A 16,220-nucleotide genomic window follows, 5' to 3' on the forward strand; every position below is an offset into this window, starting at 1 on the left:
CGCGTGGCTCGACGCAGCCCGGAGCAGGGGGCGGCGCTGACTCGGCGCAGGCCGAAGGAGGGGGCGGCGCAGGCCCGGCGCGGGGGGCGGCGCGGGGGGCGCCGGCGGGGGGCGGCGCTGGCCGGCGCGGGGGGCGGCGCAGGGTCAGGTCGCGTGGGTTCTCCCAACCCTAGCTCGTCGCCATCTTCGGTCACGGGCACGGGAGAAATTGGATTAGGGAAGAGAGACGGGTGGAGAGGGAGGCAGCCCTATTTGTATGATGGCAAAAGCAGGTAATTTTTGATGAACTGTGAGGGGAGTTAGACCGCGTAAGCTGCGGAAGCTGGTCCGCTCCCGCTGCCCGTTTCCTGAAGGAGGTCCGCAAGCGCTGGTAGGGGAAGCGGTCCAGAAACGAAGCGTTTGGCCAGCCCGCTTTCACGTCCATAAACTGGTCCATAAGCTGTCCCACGCAGACCCAACGAAGGAAGGCAAGTGCCACCGCCGCCGACTGCCTTCCACGTCACTCACCCACCTCACCTCTAGACAGGCCTGCACCGGGCCCATTAAAGCCCAAGGCAACTTAACATACTGGACCCACGACCCAGTTCCCTTTCTAGCGTCGTGGGTGGTGTCTCGGGGTGGCTGCGATTGGATTCATTGCATACGCGCTCGCGGGCCGCGGCAGCCAGCGCTTTCTTGAGCCGACATCCAAGGCCCAGCTTGCTTTCTTGGCATCGCATGCGCACGTACCGAGCATACATTCATTTTTTTATATTCTCCGTGATGGTTTCCGTGCTAACGAAGACTCGGTTACTTTATTTTGGCATAAATTGTAGTCAAGCATTCTTGCGAACGTGAGTTTAGAAGTCCAAATTCTTTGCAAGAATTCAAATATGGTAACAAACATGAAGGTTCAAGCTATCGGGTACAGATGCAAAAAGAAAACGACTGACTGCATAGTATATGGAATTTCATGAGACAAATGTGTTAACTCATGGAACAAAATAGCAACCCACTGGAAACAAAATGTGATTAACTCGTATTACAAAAGATCTAGACACGTGGAACAAATATTTTGAACTAGTGGAACATATGTAGAAATAAATAACATAGATGATAGATGAAAAAGCCTGAAATTAATAAATGGAACAAAAGTTATGATAAAAAATAACAAATGTTCTGAGCTGTTGGAACAAATATTCTCAACTCGATATGGAACTAAAAGATTTGATTAGGAAAATAATTTTATTGAACTTGTGGAACAAAAATTGTGAACTGATGGAACATATATGGAAATCACTGGGAACAAAAATGCTCATTTTGCATGGAACAAAAAATATTTGATCTACGGAAAATTTTACTGAATTTGTGGTACAAAAGTTGTAAACGGGTGGAAGAGATCATAAAGCTTCACGAAAATTCAACATAGGAAAATAAGATTGTGAACTTTAGATAATAGTACGGTTGTCTTTAGATGCATCCCATCCACCACATCATTGGGCCGGTGAAATGAAGCAGGAAGATTGGATGGACGCGAGGAAACGATGGCTTTGATTGGCCTGAAATTGAGCTAGAAATGAAGCAGGAAGAAGATGCGAGAAGAAACAAAAGGAAGAAAAGGAATATGGGTCGATAACTTGGGCCTGTGAGAAAACAAAGAAGCCAGCGGGCCGCCAGGTGAACAGCTTCTGCGATAGGATGAATCGCACGCACGTGACCCTTAATATTTGCGGTCTCCGGGTCCGGAAACGGGAAGGTTTTCATCCCACTGTTCTCGTTGGCGCCCGCGGAACCAGCGGCGGCCGGTGGCAGAGCCTTCGGAGCACGAGCCTGTCTGCTAAAGGGAGGTGGTGACGTCCGGTGGCCAAGGTTCGTCCTGTGTACCGCCACTTCCATCCTCCTATTCCTTCGCCTCATCGTCCAGCGCTCGAGTTTGGACTTCAAAGCTGGATGCCCGTTTGGCGTAGATTAGGAGATTAGGAGATTTGGGCCCGTCAATTAGCTAATCTAGTGCGTGCAACCGAGGGAGATCTAGGCCCACCAATTAGCTAATCTACTGCGTGCGATTTAGGCTGTAGACTAGTTAATCTTATATCGCTAGCGATTTGGGCCCCATAGATTAGAAGATTAGGACTCCCAGTAATCTACGGTGATTTCGGCCCCTAAATTCACTAATCTACTGCAATTTCAGATCCGTGCAGCGGAAGGTAAATATAAGGCATAGTAGGGTTTCTAATAACATACTAGAGGTAGCGGCTGCTGGAAACCGGCCCCCTCCATCTTGCCAATTATCGCGTGTCGATTGCTGCAGGTGCGAGTCGGGAAACCGTTGTCCCTAACCCTCGATCTCGGATCTAGGGAATTCTAATTTGGAAGGTTGGGAACTATATGAAGGGCTTGCAATTTGCCGTGCGAGGCGCGGTAAATATAGGAGCAACCAGCTCCCTGCTGGGTCGCGACAAAAGTGCACGCAAACGCAAACCGGTTCACTCGGTAGATGGTGCCACCTGACCCAAACCCCACCTGAACCACCTGTTTCCAGCCTCCGACTTGCCTTATGTCTAGGTCATCGACATGCGGGACTGCTTTCCAAGAGAGCCCCTGACATGAGGGACCGAATCCACACACCGCGCCACGGGTGATGCAACGCCAAGCCATCCCGTTTCAGTGGATGTGGTCGCCTCCTTCCTCCAGCTGTCTAGCTGGGAGCAAGAGTGAGGGGAAAAAACCTCGCCGCCATCGCCGCCGACGTCAACCCCACCACCCCGCCGAGATTGCCGTGGAATGCAGCATCCCCCGCGTCGCCCATGTTGGCACGGAGGGCTTATCACCGGCGCTCGCCCCCTCACATGTTGCGACTGATTGTCACGTCTCGTCCTCGCCACCGCCGCCCGTCAATTGAACGGGATTAATCTACTACAATTTTGGCCCGTCAATTAGCTAATCTACAGCGTGCTATTTAGGCTGTAGATTAGTTACTCTCAGATCCAGCAATTTGGGCCCCATAGATTAGGAGATTAGGACGACTCCCAGTAATCTACTGCGATTTGGGCCCATAGATTATTTAATCTACTGTGATTTTGGCTCATAAATTCACTAATCTACTGCGATTTCAGATCCGTGCAACGGAAGGTAAATATAAGATATAATAGGGTTTGTAATAACGTACCAGAGGCAGCGGCTGCTGGAAACCGGCCCCCTCCATTTTGCCGATTAACACGTGTCGGTTGCTGCAAGTGCGAGTCGGGGAACCTTGTCCCTAACCCTCGATCTCAGATCTAGGGAATTCTGATTTGGAATGTTGGGAACTATAGGAAGGGCTTGCGAGGCACGGTAAACATAGGAGCAGCCTACTCCCTGTTAGATTGACATGCGAGTGCACGCAAACGTAAACCGGTTCACTTGGTAGATGGTGCCACCTGACCCGAACCGCACCCCAGCCTCCGGCTTGCCTTATGTCTGGGTCACCGACATGCGGGACCGAACCCACAAATCGTGCCACAGGTGATGCAACGCGAAGCCATTCCGTTCAGTAGATGTGGTCGCCTCCTTCCTCCAGATGTTCAGCCGGGAGCAAGAGCGAGAGAAAAAACCCTCGCCGCCGCCACCGCCAACCCCACTGCCATGCCGAGATTGCCATGGGTTGCAGCATCCCGCTTGTTGTCCAAGGTGGCACGGAGGGTTCGTCACTGGCGCTCGCCCCCTCGCATGTCGCGCCTGACTATCCCGTCTCATCCTCGCCGCCGACGCCCGTAAATTGAACATGATTAATCTACTGTGATTTTGGCCTGTCAATTACCAAATCTACTGTGTGCGATTTAGGCTGTAGATTAGTTAATCTCAGATCTAGCAATTTGGGCCCCATAGATTAGGAGGTTAGTAGGACTCCCAATTTGGGCCCATAGATTAGTTAATCTACTATGATTTTGGCCCATAAAGTCGCTAATCTACTGCGATTTCATATACGTGCAGCAGAAGTTAAATATAAGGCATAATAGGGTTTGTGAAAGGACCTCAAGATGCCTAGAGAGGGGATGCATAGGCTAATCTGCAACTTTAAAACACTTTTCAAATAGTCAGTAATTCAAATGTCCGGATACTCCAGATATATGTCCGGATACTCCAGACTTGAGGTCCGGAGTTTCTGGATATTATATCCGAAATGTCCGGGTATGAAATTTCAGTGACAAACTACAACACAGGTGCAGGTAATTTAGATCGAGTAAATTTGCAAGTATAAGGGGTTCCTTCTAAGTGTTTCTCACCAACTAGTTCTAGTTAGAAGCTTGTAAATAAGTAGATCAAGCTCAAACTCTAGAAAGTTAGTCTCACAAGCAAATAGATGACAACTTAAGTAAAGAGCACACGGAGAGACAGAAATTTATTTTTTGAAGTTCACTCCCAAAGGAGCTGCGTCTCCGTTGAGGAAGAGTTTAAGAGACGGTGCTCAAGAACTCCTATGCTTGTCACTGAAGGGCGAGTCCAATGCTCAAACCTAAAGTCACTTACTATGAATTCCTCCAAGAGGAAAGATGATTACAAACTTCCCGTGATGCTCACAGCTTCAGCTGAGCATTCATGAGCACGTCTAGCCATCTAGGAGCTCAAAGCTCCAACAGTAACAAACTTGAATCCACCGGCTTGACAAAGACTAAATGCTCAAGAGAATAGAATGACAGCTCGCTATCACGGATTACTCCTCTTGCAACACTCTCACTTGAATCCCTCAAAGAAATTTCTCAAGACATGAAGAGAGGGAGTGAGAGAGCTCTTGAAAAGCTTATGAGGTTGTTCAGCTCGAAAATGGGCAAGAGAGAGTTGGCTGAAGGGGTACGGGGGGTATTTATACCCTCACTCATAAAAACTAGCCATTGGCGAAAGGGTATCCGGATACTTCGAACATTGTCTCCGGACATTCCAGACAGAGATCCGGAGATCTACCGTTGGTGAAAGGGAACCCGGATACTCCAGGTATATATCCGGATACTCCGAACATTGTTCCCAGACATTCCGGACATAGACTCAGAGACTCCGGTTTTGGCAGAGATACTCTCAAAAATATCATTTTGAAGTAGTTTTTGTGGCTCACAAGTATTTGTATGGGTTCTCTTGAGCACTAGTTTTAAGTCAAAACCTGCAGATCAAAATCCCTCTTGATAGTACAAGTTACTATACTTAAAAATAAAACAAAAGTCTACTCTTCGAGTAAATTTCAACCACCGCTTATTCATTTCCTTTTGAGGGGTCATACTTCATCATATATTTTGCTTGTTCAACTTTAGCACCTGCACACATACTAGATAACGAGATTAAACGTATATGTGTTTTGTCATCTAAACATCAAAACCCACTTAGGGGCCTAGATATCTTTCAGTTTGTAATAACGTACTAGAGGCAGAGGCTGCTGGAAACTGGCCCTCGGTTGCTGCAGGTGCAAGTCGGGGAAATCCTTGACCCTAACCCTCGATCTAGGATCTAGGGAGTTTTGATTTGGAAGGTTGGGAACTACTGGAAGGGCTTGCGATTTGCTATGCGAGGCGCGGTAAATATAGGAGCAGCCTGCTCCGTGCTAGGTCGAGACGCGTGAGCACGCAAACGCAAACTGGTTCACTCGGTAGATGGTGCCACCTGACCCGAACTGCACCTGAACCAGCTATTTCCATCCTCCGGCTTGCCTTATGTCTGGATCACCAACATGTAGGACCGCTTTCCCGGAGGGCCCTTACATGCGGGACCGTACCCACACACCACGCCACAGGCGATGCAACGCCAAGCTATCTCATTCAGTGGATGTGGATGCCTCCTTCCTCCAGCTATCCAGCCGGGAGCAAGAGCGAAGGAAAAAACCCTCGCCGCCGACCCCACCGCCCCGCCGAGATTGCCATGGGTTGCAGCATCCCGGGCGTCGCCCATGGAGGCACGGAGGGTTTGTCGCTGGTGCTCGCCCCCTCGCATGTCACACCTGACTGTCCTGTCTCGTCCTCGCCGCCGACGCCCATCAATCGAATAGGGTTAATCTACTGCGATTTCGGCCCGTCAATTAGCTAATCTATTGAGTGCGATTTAGGTTATAGGTTAGTTAATCTCATATTCAGTGATTTGGACCGCATAGATTAGGAGGTTAGCAGGACTCCCGGTAATCTACTGTGATTTGGGCCCATAAATTAGTTAATCTACTGTGATTTCAGCCCATAAATTCACTAATCTACTATAATTTCAGATCCGTGCAGCGCAAGTTAATATAAGGCGTAGTAGGGTTTGTAATAATGTACCATAGGCAGCGTTTGATGGAAACCGGCCCCCTCAATCTTGCCGGTTTACGCGTGTCGGTTGCTGCAGGTGCGAGTCCGGGGACCCTTGTCCCTAACCCTCGATCTCGGATCTAGGGAATTTTGATTTGGAAGGTTGGGAACTATAGGAATGGCTTGCGATTTGTTGTGCGAGGCGTGGTGAATATAGGAGCAGCCTACTCCCTGCTAGGTCGACACGTGAGTGCACGCAAACATAAACCGGTTCCCTCGGTAGATGGTGCCACCTGACCCGAACCGCACCCAAACCACCTGTTTCCAGCCTCCAGCTTGCATTATGTGTGGGTCACCGACATACGGGATCACTTTCCAAGAGGACCCCTGACATGCGGGACCAAACCCACACACTGCGCCACAAGCGATGCAACGCCAAGGCATCCTGTTCATTGGATGTGGTCATCCCCTTCCTCTAGGTGCCCAATCGAGAGCAAGAGTGAGCGAAAAACCCTCGCCGCCGTCGACCCCACCGCCCCGCTGAGATTGCCATGGCTTGCAGCATCCCGCGTGTTGCCCAAGGCAACATGGAGGGCTTGTCACTAGCGCTTTCCCCCTCGCATGTCGCGCCTGACTGCCGCATCTCGTCCTCGCCACCGACACCCGTCAATTGAACGGGATTAATCTACTGTGATTTCGACCCATCAATTAGCTAATCTACTGCGTGTGATTCAGGCTGTAGATTAGTTAATCTCAGATCCAGCGATTTGAGCCCCATGGATTAGGAGATTAGGAGGACTCCTAGTAATCTACCGTGACCTGGGCCCTTGGATTAGTTAATCTACTGTGATTTCGGCCCATAAATTCACTAATCTACTGCGATTTCAGATCCGTGCAGCGGAAGGTAAATGTAAGGTGTCGTAGGGTTTGTAATAACGTACCAGAGGTAGCAGCTGCTGGATACCCGCCTCTCCATCATGCCGATTAACGCGTGTCAATTGTTGCAGTTGCAAGTCGGGGAACCCTTGTCCCTAACCCTTGATCTCGGATCTACGGAATTCTGATTTGGAAGGTTGGGAACTATAGGAAGGGCTTGCAATTTGCCATGCAAGGTGCGGTAAATATAGGAGCAGCTTGCTCCTTGATGGGTCGAGACGCAAGTCCTAGCAAACGCGAACAGGTTCACTCGGTAGATGGTGCTCTCTGACCTGAACCGCACCTGAACCACCTATTTCCAGCCTCCGGCTTGCCTTATGTCTGGGTCACCAACATGCGGGGCCACTTTCCAAGAGGTACCCTGACATGCGGGACTGAACCCACACACCACACTAGGGGCGATGCAACACCAAGCCACCCCATTTAGTTGATGTGGTCGCCTCCTTTGTCCAGCTGTCCAGCCGGGAGCAAGAGCGAGGGAAAAAAACCCTCGCCGCCTCCGCCGCCGACGATCCTACCGTCATGGAGACGCCTCCACGCCGATGAATCATTGATTGCCGGCGCTGACCCCAACGTAGCGGAACTTGTTGGGCATGCCCCGTGCCTCCGTGCAGCGCCTCGACTCAGTTGGGGGAGCGGGACAAAGTCGATCACGGGGTCGTCGGCGATGTAGACGGCGGTGATGAGGCCCCACGAGAAGCCGAGCCACCAGCAAGGCAGGCCTTGTCGATGCTGATGAGGGGTAGGAGCACGGGCAGGCAAGGATGCCTACGAGCGCCGGGTGCTGGATGGGCTCCCGGAGAGGACGAGCAGGTCCGAGGCGTCGGCAGCGAGGATGAGAGGCGGCAGCAAGAGCGACATGCGAGGGGGCGAGCGCCAGCAACAAGCCCTCCGTGCCGCCATGGGCGACGCGCGGGATGCTACAACCAGCAACAAGCCCTCCGTGCCGCCATGGGCGACGCGCAGGATGCTCCAACCCACGGCAATCTCGCGCGGAGCGGTGGGGTTGGCGGCGGCAGCGATGAGGGTTTTTTCCCTCACTCTTGCTCCCGGCTGGACAGCTGGAGGAAGGAGGCGGTCTCGAAACAGGGCGCTGTGGCCACGGTGAAATCAACTCTGCCGCGGCGCGTGATTGAAAACCGGGCATCTGGTTCTGTCCCGTTGCTATCGATCGAGTCAACTCAACGCTGGCACAGTGTCAATGTGTCATGAGGGATTGTGGCCTTGGTCTTGTCCACCTGCCCCGGCAGGGAAACGGCAACCGGGTCCAGTCAAGCCCTGCACACTTGCAGACCGGACCGAGGAGCAGCGAGCGCACTTGACTTAATTTGCTAAAGTGTTGTTATGGCTTATTGCATAACATCTGGATCAGGGCAATTATCGTAAAATTAGAGTTGACCCAACACAATGTTAGTTGGAGGAGCACACAATTTAATTAGTATGACATATTTTATGTATATGCTTGTATGATACCGCATCTGATTCTGATTTTTCTTTTCAAAGGAATTAGCGAACAAAATAAAAATAAGAAGAAAGTACTAGAATTGAGAATGAGTTTAATAATTTAAATTCAAAATATAAATCAACCAATAATACTATTATACTAAAATAAAAGTAGAATGCAAAGTATGATGACTTAATAACTATAAAGAAGAAAAATAAATAAAGATAATAGGCAATATTTATTTATTTATTTTTCATCGATTCGAATGGCCAACATTTAAATACCACTTTTAAAAATACACCTATTTTTTGCCACATGAGAAATATTTTTTTTATATTTTGCTCAATTCATACGACTTGGTGGTGAGACCCCCGCTTATAGCTGTACATTTGGGCCGGGCTAAATGGGCCGGCACACAGCCCGGTGATTTTGGTCCGGCCCAAAAGAGGCACGGCACCATAGATGATGGGCCGGGCCAGGGTCAAGAAAAGACTGGGCCGTGCCATGGGCCGAGAAGCCAGTCCGATGGGCGGCACGGTACGGTCCGGTTAATTGCGGTCCGTCACGGCACGGTCCGGTTAATTGCGGTCCGTCACGGCACGATGGGCGGCTCGGTCCATTCAAAAGCACGGCCCATAATGCCACGGCCCAGTAAACCCGCGTCGCCCCCGCCCCTGCGCCCGCCGGAACCCTAACCCTAGTCCCGCCCCTCCTCACCCCGCCCCCCAGCCCGCAGCGGCGCAGCCGCACGCCCGGCCGCCCGCACACCCGGCCCCGGCGACCCCGCCCCGTCGCCCCGCGCCCCCGGCCCCGGCGGCCCCGCCCCGTCGCCCCGCGCCCCCTGCACCGGCGGCTCCGCCCCGTCACCCCGCGCCCCCGGCCCCGGCGTCCCCGCCCCGCGCCCCCGGCCCCGGCGTCCCCGCCCCGCGCCCCCGGCCCCGGCGTCCCCGCCCCGTCGCCCCGCGCCCCCTGCACCGGCGGCTCCGCCCCGTCGCCCCGCGCCCCCGGCCCCGGCGGCCCCGCCCCATGCAAGTAAGTGCAATATGTTAGTGCAATAGCTGTACAAACTGACGCTCAGATGTAGATGTGAATGGTATGACTCTTGATGGCCCTAGGTCCTTGGGATATCCAGTGTAGTACAGCCCACTCTAGTCCCTACAACCTCCCTGTCCTTATGACAGCCGGGCCCCACTCTGTCATCACTAACCTACGTGCCTGGAGCGATTGAGCGAAGCCCCTGATCCGACGCGCCGCCGCTCTGCATCTGTCGTCGCCGGTGACTAGTTGAGTCCTCTCCCTCGCGCCTCTTTCCCCCTCCTCTCTCTCGCCTGGGCGCGCGAGTGCCCGCCCCATGCGCCTCGAGCTGCCATCAATCCAGCGACCCGAGCCGCGCTGCCCTAGTGCCCTGCACGTTTGCGCCGCTGCCAGTTCGACTCGCCCTCGCCTTATCCCCCCCCCCTCCCTCCTCTCTCCCACCATTCTCCTTCACGTCACCACCTGAGGCTTGTCTATGTTCTTCTCCAATTGGAGGCAGCAGCTCACTCCTCACCCCTCCCTCTCAATCTCTCCCCATGAGCAAACCAGCTTGCAGCACTTCCAATTAATCCAGCTCCTACCTTGTCCCCATCGGCAAAAGCAACAGGCAGGGCCTCATCTCCCACACGCCACTTCTCTCCCTACGAATTTCCTAAAATACAAACAGCTCCAGCCGCCTCCAATCCACCAGCACCAACACGTGCCCCTCCAAATCCAAACCCTCCACCAATCAGAGCAGCGCTATTGTGCAATAGGGTAGGCGATTAAATTTCCATGCAAGATTCTGTCAGTTCGTTCTTATTTTGCTAATTATTCATGTAATTCGTTCATTATCATAGGGTAAAGTTGCATCGGAGCTGCATTTGATCCTCGGAGATGATGAACGAGTCTTTTTTTGATAGGATGGTTTCCCAGCTTCGGTCAACATGCAAGTAAGAGTAACATGCAGCTCACCCTGGTTTATTGATTTATCATACTACTATTATGTCAATTGATTAGGTATAACAGACCATATACGGAGTGTAGGAGAATACACTCTTTATAGTTGATCTTCTAGTTAATGTTCTCTGATATATTTTTTAATTATTAGAGAGAACTCTGAGCATGCCCTATTTGATGATGGTTTGGTACTGTGGCTCATTTTTCATTTAGATAAGAAGATACATTCTGAACTCATTCATAGCCTACATACCAAACAAGTATGCAAAACAGTTTCCCAGCACTAGAAGTCATTGCTAGATCTAAACTATAATAAAATATCTAGACACGCCCAATGCATTAACGGCTTGTATATATAGTGTTCTTGGAATTAAACGCACTAACATATTTTAGTTTTATCATGTCATGCTATGTCTTAATGTTATCCTAAACTTGAAAAATAAAGGTACTACACTGGATATCCCAAGGACCTAGGGCCATCAAGAATCATACCATTCACATCTGAGCGTCAGTTTGTACAGCTATGGCATGAAGGAAGGCCTGTAGTTGTTGCCTTTACTATTAAGTATACTAACTCTGCTGTATTTTGTTCAGAAACACTAAATAAAATAGCAAATACTCATATATGACAGCATTCACTTACTTGCATGGGGCGGGGCGCCGCCGGGGGCGACGGGGCGGGGCCGCTGGTTACGACGACATCGAGCTGGCGAAAGGGATACTCTCAGGAGACGTCTCCTGAGAGTATCCCTTTCGCCAACTCGACGTCATCGTAACCGGCGGCCCCTCCCCGTCGCGCTGATCTCCTGAGAGTATCCCTTTTGCCAACTCGACGTTGTCGTAACCGGCGGCCCCGCCCCGCGCCCCCGGCACCAGCGGCCCCGCCCCGTCGCCCCGCCCCGCCCCCCCCCCCCCCCCCCGGCCCTGCCCCATGCAAGTAAGTGAATGCTGTCATATATGAGTATTTGCTATTCTATTTAGTGTTTCTGAACAAAATACAGCAGAGTTAGTATACTTAATAGTAAAGGCAACAACTACAGGCTTTCCTTCATGCAATAGCTGTACAAACTGACGCTCAAATGTGAATGGTATGATTCTTGATGGCCCTAGGTCCTTGGGATATCCACTGTAGTACCTGTATTTTTCAAGTTTAGGATAACATTAAGACATAGCATGACATGATAAAACTAAAATATGTTAGTGCGTTTAGTTCCAAGAACACTATATATACAGGCCGTTAATGCATTGGGCGTGTCTAGATATTTTATTATAGATTTAGATCTAGCAATGACTTCTAGTGCTGGGAAACTGTTTTGCATACTTGTTTGGTATGTAGGCTATGAATGAGTTCAAAATGTATCTTCTTATCTAAATGAAAAATGAGCCACAGTACCAAACCATCATCAAATAGGGCATGCTCAGAGTTCTCTCTAATAATTAAAAAATATAGCAGAGAACATTAACTAGAAGATCAACTATAAAGAGTGTATTCTTCTACACTCCATATATGGTCTGTTATATCTAATCAATTGACATAATAGTAGTATGATAAATCAATAAACCAAGGTGAGTGGATGGTACTCTTACTTGCATGTTGACCGAAGCTGGGAAACCATCCTATCAAGAAAAGACTCGTTCATCATCTCCGAGGATCAAATGCAGCTCCGATGCAACTTTACCCTATGATAATGAACGAATGAATTACATCAATAATTAGCAAAATAAGAACAAACTGACAGAATCTTGCATGGAAATTTAATCGCCTACCATATTGCAGAAATAAGAGGAAATGTAGTCCATCACTGACATACCAGAGAGAGAGAACAGAAACATGAAAAGAACACTAGTCACAGGCTTATCTAACATAGTAAAATGGCCTTTCTCACACACAAACATAAGCCCATAAGTAACTGATCATTTACTTCACTCCCACTCCCACACGCAGTGCTGTATGTATGATATGATTAACAACAAGGAGCTGCTAACGAATAGGAGATCGTAGGGCTTGTGAGCGCCACCCAATAACTGAACCAAGCAATCAACTGGCCTAACACGATAAGAACTAAAAATATCACAATCATAGTAATAATTCCAACCTAAATGCTCCATTGACATCAACAAGCTAGTAGGTTAAGTGGAAGTGTGAAACTGTGTTTTCTGCAGCATAGCCAGCAGTTCCTAAGGCACTTTTAGTCAATAACAGACACAAATTCATAAGATGATCTCAGAATTTACAAATATCACACAAAGCAATCAATATATCAAAGTAGATTACAAACCCTACTATACCTTGTATTTATCTTCTGCTGCAAGAATCTGAAATCAAAGTAGATTAGTGAATTCACGGTAGATTAATTAATCTATTGACCCTGATCGCAGTAGATTACTGGGAGTCCTCCTAATCTCCTAATCTCCTAATTTATGGGGTCCAAATCGCTGGATCTGAAATTAACTAATCTACAGCCTAAATTGCATGCAGTAGGTTAGCTAATTGACGGGCCGAAATCTACGAGTCCTCCTAATCCCGGCTGCCGCACCGCCCCCCGCCGGCCCCAGACCCCAGTCCTCCTCCCGATTCCGAGCCGCCCACTCGCCCAGGAACCCCAGACCGCCGTCCGCGTCGGGCACCGGCGGCGGACCCTTGCCAGCCTGCCGCAGACGGTGGCGGTCACTTGCCAGCCGCACCCCTGACCGCGGCTAGGGCAGTCGGGCGTCGGCGCCACCTGCACCGCTGCACGGCGCCACGCGCCAGGTCGCCAGGACCACGCACGTCGCCCAGCCTAGGGCGGCGGGCGGCAGCATTTCAGGTCGGCAGCAGGCAGGCCGCGGGCACAAGGTGAGGAAATCTTTTTTATTATTAATTCCTTGCAATTGGTGGATACTTTTGGATTTCTGATGAATTAACAGTAACACAGTGAGCAAAATGTTTAAGATAAATTGATAGTGAATTTGTGCTAAATTTTTAGATATATTGATCATTTGGTACATCTATTATCTATATGTTGAACAATTTCAAGTTATGAATAATTTTATGTTGTCAGTACTCAGTTGTGTGCTATGAATATATACTTTAGGCTGTAAAAAAAACGCCTTTGAAAATTTTGAATACACATACCCCAAATCCTGGGTCGCCCCCTAGTGAATATATGAAATATACTGAATGAGGATTGGGAACTAGACATGATTTCTCAAACAAATGGCTAAGACAGCACGATTTACATTTGATATGGGATGCGCCATTTGGTACTTTGGTTATTTGATTAAAAAAACTGCATAATTGTTTATAGGAGTGTAGAACGGATAACTTTGGAAATTGAAATCTCATCCTTGCATAGGTTCTGCAGATTGGTTTAGTTTGTGATAACTTCGCTGGGAGCTGATCACCTGTTGAATGCGCCTGCCGCTGTTGGTGTTGTAGCAAAAATACTTAACCAAAATTCAAAGCAACATGAAAACCTTGGTAATGTTGTCGCCATTTGCTCAGCCTGTAAGCATCCGGTCTAAGCAAAAATAACAATCATAATCATTCCTTGTTTAGCTGGCCCTTTACTTTTTATTCCATATCCATGTAGTATTCCGACTTCCGTGACCTTCTCAACAAACAATACCCAAACTATTGCTTAAGTTGCCAAGCTCTAGAGATGCAAAACACCCTTTTTCACTCTGAATGCGTGTTGCTGGGACTAGCAACTTGGGATTCACTATAGGTAGTTTAAAATACTGATTCTTGTGCTGACTTGGCATGGCTATCAATATTATAATATGCGCAGTTTCCTGTCACCTGGCTATTCTGTAGAGCTAAGTTAGTGTGTAACTGATGTCTCCACCTTCCCTTCTGAAACCAGCATTCAGCTGTAGAGATGGATATCCTTTATCCACGTGAGCTGTATGTGGATCAACTGATGTGTTGAATCAATGTGACACTGAGTCCAGTGAGTATAGTGAATGGTGATTGGGGGCCAGACGTGATTTCTCAGAGCAATGGCTAAGACAGCACAATTTGCATTAGATGTGGTCATGTGGGATGTATGGTTCGGTACTTTGGTTATTTGATTAAAAAAACTGTGTTGTTTATTAGATGATTTGGGAACGATAATGTTTGAAATTAGAATGTCATTCTTGCAAAGATTCTGCAGATTGATTTTGACAGAGCTCTGGGAGCTCATCACCGAATGTGCATCATCTGTAATGCCATCACCATTTGCGCACCCTGTAAGCATCCGATCTAAGTAACGAATAACAATTGTAAAGTGTTCCTTTGCTTTTTGTTGTGTGTTCCTGTGGTATTCGTGACCTTCTGAAGAAACCATGCTCAAATTGTTTCTTTGCTTGCCAAGCTTTTTGGAGATGCAAATGCTTTGCCTTTGTCAATTTGATTGTATGGTAATTGGACTCGGAACATGGGATTCAGTATAAGTAGTTTAAGATACTGAATCATTACACGGAGTGACTTTCATTATTATACAGATATACTACATGCAGCTTCTTACCATCTTGCTATTCTGTAGAGCTAAGTTTCTGTCTGACTGATGTCCCTTTACTCCCTGAACCAGCATCGAGCTCAAGTGAGATGGATCTCTTTTATCAATGTAAGGAGGTCTTAAAGATCCAGAAGTTCCGGCGTATGGTGTCCTATGCTGGATTCTACTGCTTCACCACCCTCATTACCTATGCTTACACAAGCAATACGTATGTCACTTGCAATCAGATTACCTCTCTTTTTAACAATTTCATAGCCACATTACTTGTTCAATTGTTCTCACCTGCCAGTACCCTCTGCTTGAGCTTTTCTCAGGACAAGGGCTGGGATCTCTAGAGCGGACCAGTATTATGCCTCCTACCCTGCTGGTACTGAGCTACTGACTGACACTGCAAAGGTGTGGTCTGAATATACTTCTTGTTATCAATATTATGTCCAGGAGCGCTTGTAAATGTCAATGATATGCTGATGTTGAAATTGCTATTTTGTTTATTTCCCATGCCAACTTGCACAAGGAGATGTTCTGATTTCATTTGGTGGTTGCAGCTTTACAAGGCCGCATTAGGTAATTGTTTTGAGATAGATGACTGGGGCCCGATTGAGTTCTCCATCATGGCAAAGCATTTTGATAGGCAAGGGAAACCACCCTATGCGTACCACGCAGTAAGGATTTATCCACTTGTCTTTCATCCACTGGTTGCTATACATGCTTACCATCGACAAATCTTGTTGCCCGATATACAATTTTGATATATACATTCTCCGTGTTTTTCAGCAATACCTGGCACATCTCCTCTCCCATGGGCAACTCGAAGGAAGCGATTAAATGCAGGATGTATTGTTGGTAGCATCAGTGCAACAAGAATTTCACTAGACCTTGTACAAAAGTCTTGTCTTGCTATAACACTGAGTTCAGATTGCGTTGGCCAACAAATTGCAGAGCTGAAATTTAGGCCATCAACTGGTACAATATCAGTACCTAATGTGTACGTGTCACGCAACGATTTCTGAAAAACATGACGCTGTCCTGTTGGAGTTTAACTTGCCCTTTTGTTGTTGAATAAAACTCTGAATGTCAAGGCATGTATTGGTTCGTGCGCCGTTGCTTGGAGAAATTTGCCTTCCGTGCTCGTACAGATAATTCAGTGCTGCACAGTCTCTTCTT

General features: G+C 48.5%; 1 protein-coding gene across 1 annotated transcript; it reads left to right on the forward strand.

The window, feature by feature from the left end:
- Positions 1-14,732: 14,732 nt before the first annotated feature.
- LOC112875751 lies at positions 14,733-16,096 on the forward strand. Its single transcript, XM_025939719.1, has 5 exons — positions 14,733-14,787; positions 15,129-15,264; positions 15,371-15,452; positions 15,602-15,718; positions 15,831-16,096. The coding sequence occupies exons 1-5, from the start codon at positions 14,748-14,750 to the stop codon at positions 15,879-15,881; spliced, it is 426 nt and encodes a 141-aa protein (XP_025795504.1). The 5' UTR covers positions 14,733-14,747; the 3' UTR covers positions 15,882-16,096.
- Positions 16,097-16,220: the final 124 nt, after the last annotated feature.

Source organism: Panicum hallii, chromosome 9, assembly GCF_002211085.1.
Source record: "Panicum hallii strain FIL2 chromosome 9, PHallii_v3.1, whole genome shotgun sequence".
NCBI lineage: Eukaryota > Viridiplantae > Streptophyta > Magnoliopsida > Poales > Poaceae > Panicum > Panicum hallii.